The 2,487-nt window shown below is 45.4% G+C and overlaps 1 protein-coding gene across 1 annotated transcript; it reads right to left on the reverse strand.

The window, feature by feature from the left end:
- Positions 1-1,484: 1,484 nt before the first annotated feature.
- Positions 1,485-1,991, reverse strand: LOC107788475 (uncharacterized). The gene has a single exon (XM_016610158.2). The coding sequence runs from the start codon at positions 1,989-1,991 to the stop codon at positions 1,485-1,487; it is 507 nt and encodes a 168-aa protein (XP_016465644.2).
- Positions 1,992-2,487: the final 496 nt, after the last annotated feature.

The raw sequence follows: 2,487 nt of genomic DNA on the forward strand, positions 1-2,487 counted from the left end.
TTGTGACGACCGAGATGGGGTGGCACTAGAAATAGGGTCTAAGATTTCAAGCTATGACTAAGCCAAAGCCAATTTGTCGAGGTGCGGGTACCTCATCTCGGCATCGACAAGTGTTTTGCTAATGTAATAGATGGGAGATTGCGTATCTTTGTTTTCGCGGATCAAGACTGCTCTTACTGCTACTTAGGAGACGGCTAGATAGACGAGGAGTTGTTCCCCAGGTTCGGGTTTTGAAAGCAGTGGTGGTGATGATAGGTATGCCTTTAGTTCTCGTAGAGCCTGGACGCACTCAGGAGTCCATTTGAGGCTGTTGTCCTTTTTGAGTATGCCAAAGAATTTGTGACATCTATCAGACGGCCGCAAGATGAATATTGATAGGGCGGCGATTTATCCAGTCAACCTTTGGACTTGCTTCTTGGTAGTCAAGAGCTCTTGTATCCCTTATATAGCTTTGATTTGGTTAGGGTTGACCTCAATCCCTCATTATGACACCAAAAAATCCAAGAACTTTCCTGAGGCTACGCCAAACGCGCATTTCTCCGGGTTTAGCTTCATTCTGTATCGTCTTAGTATTTTGAAAGTCGTTTCAAATGATCGATATGATCCTCTGCCTTTTCGGACTTGACCAACATGTCTTCTATATATACCTTTATGGTCTTGCCGAGATGGTCTTTGAAAATGTTTTGTCACCAATCTTTGATATGCAGTCGCCGCGTTCTTCAGCCCAAACAACATGACCCTATAGCAATACGTTCCTTGGTGGGTGATGAATGTGGTCTTCTTCCTCCATAAGAATTTGGTTATAGCCTGAGTAAGTGTCTAAGAAACTCAATAGTCCATTACCGGCTATTGCGTCGATGAGTTGGTCGATGTCTGGTAATGGAAACGAATCCTTCGGATATGCTTTGTTCAAGTCTGTGAAATCTAGGCTCATCCACCATTTTTCTTTTTTCTTTTTGACCATCACTACGTTGGCGATCCACTTAGGGTACTTTGACTCCCTGATGGAGACGTTCTCTAACAACTTTTCTACCTTCTCGTGGACCACATCATTGATGGCGGAGTTGAATTTACACCTGAACTGTCTTACTGGAAGGTAGAACGGGTCGACGTTTCATTTGTGTGTGGTTCTTTCCCTTGGTATGCCTGGCATATCTGCATGGCTGACGGCAAACAAATTTGCATTAGTTATTAAGAATTGACTGAATTTACCTAGCTCCCAGAGTTTGCAGCCGATATAGGCCTTTTTTCTGTGGTCATTGAGGTCCAGTTCAACGGGGTCGTGGTCTTCTATGGTTGAGTCTACAACCTCGACTGTTTCGGGATCCATGATGACATTCCTGGTCTCTTCTTGCGTCGACCTAGGCCCTGTTGATTGCTATGCCTCTTTTTCCTTATTTTTTCTGTTGGGTTTCCGTGCTGTCTAAGGCAATGCGGTAGCATTCCCGGGACGTGCGTTATTCTTCGCGTATGCTGAATATATCTCATGGTGTTGGTAATTTAATTGCTTGGTATAGCCTGGAGGGTATGACTCTCATGGGATGTATCCATGGTTGTCCCACTATAGTGTTGTACGCGGTGGCCTGGTCCATGATGTGAAATGTCGTCTCCAAAGTCACGCAGTCAGCCAAAACAGGGAGTGTAATTTCCCCGGATGTCCGTTTAGCTGCATTATTAAAACCAGTTAGCCTGATGCAACGCGACACTATCTTATCCTTTAGTCTCATTTGGGTGAGGACTCGGGGATGGATAATGCATGCTCCACTTCCATCGTCCACCATGATGCATTTTACATCGGTATCTAAAATGCGTAAAGTAATAACGAGGGCGTCATTATGAGGAGAAGTCAAACTGTCGGCATCTGAATCATCGAAGATGATACTTTCTTCAAATTCGTCATGCCATTCACGGGTGATAGACCACTTGAGCTTGTGAGTTGTGGTGAACTTCACGCCGTTGATGGAGGCATCGTCGTTGCCGCTGATGATCATTTTGATAGTATGAGGTTGTGATGGCGGTTTCGTCGGGCCTTGGTATTCACGTCCTCTTACGAAGTTGGTTCTCCCCTTATCGCCTAATATCTCTTTGAGGTGTCCCTGCCGCAACATGTTTACGACTTCTTGTCTGAGGGTGATGCAATCTTCTGTTTTGTTCTCACGTTCCTGGTGGAACTCACAGAGGGTGTCAGATTTTTTGGTGTTCGGGTATGATCTCACTTCACATTTGTTCTGATTTTCTCAAGAGCGTAAACTATTTCTGTAGGTGACACACAAAATTTATGAGCAGATAATAAAGGGGCCATCCTTTTTCGTTCCGGTGAATCCCAGTCCTTGGCCCGGATGGACCTTCTTCATAGTTGTGGGAGGCACATCGGCCGCCCTGACGTATGGTTGGTGTCATTCCCTGTTGGGTCGCGGAACCGGGTGATCCCTTCTGGATTCGGTTTGTACCGAGGTTAGCCAAGTGGTTGGAGAATATTTCATCAAT

The sequence above is a fragment of the Nicotiana tabacum genome, chromosome 18 (genome assembly GCF_000715075.1).
Source record: "Nicotiana tabacum cultivar K326 chromosome 18, ASM71507v2, whole genome shotgun sequence".
Taxonomy (NCBI): Eukaryota; Viridiplantae; Streptophyta; class Magnoliopsida; order Solanales; family Solanaceae; genus Nicotiana; species Nicotiana tabacum.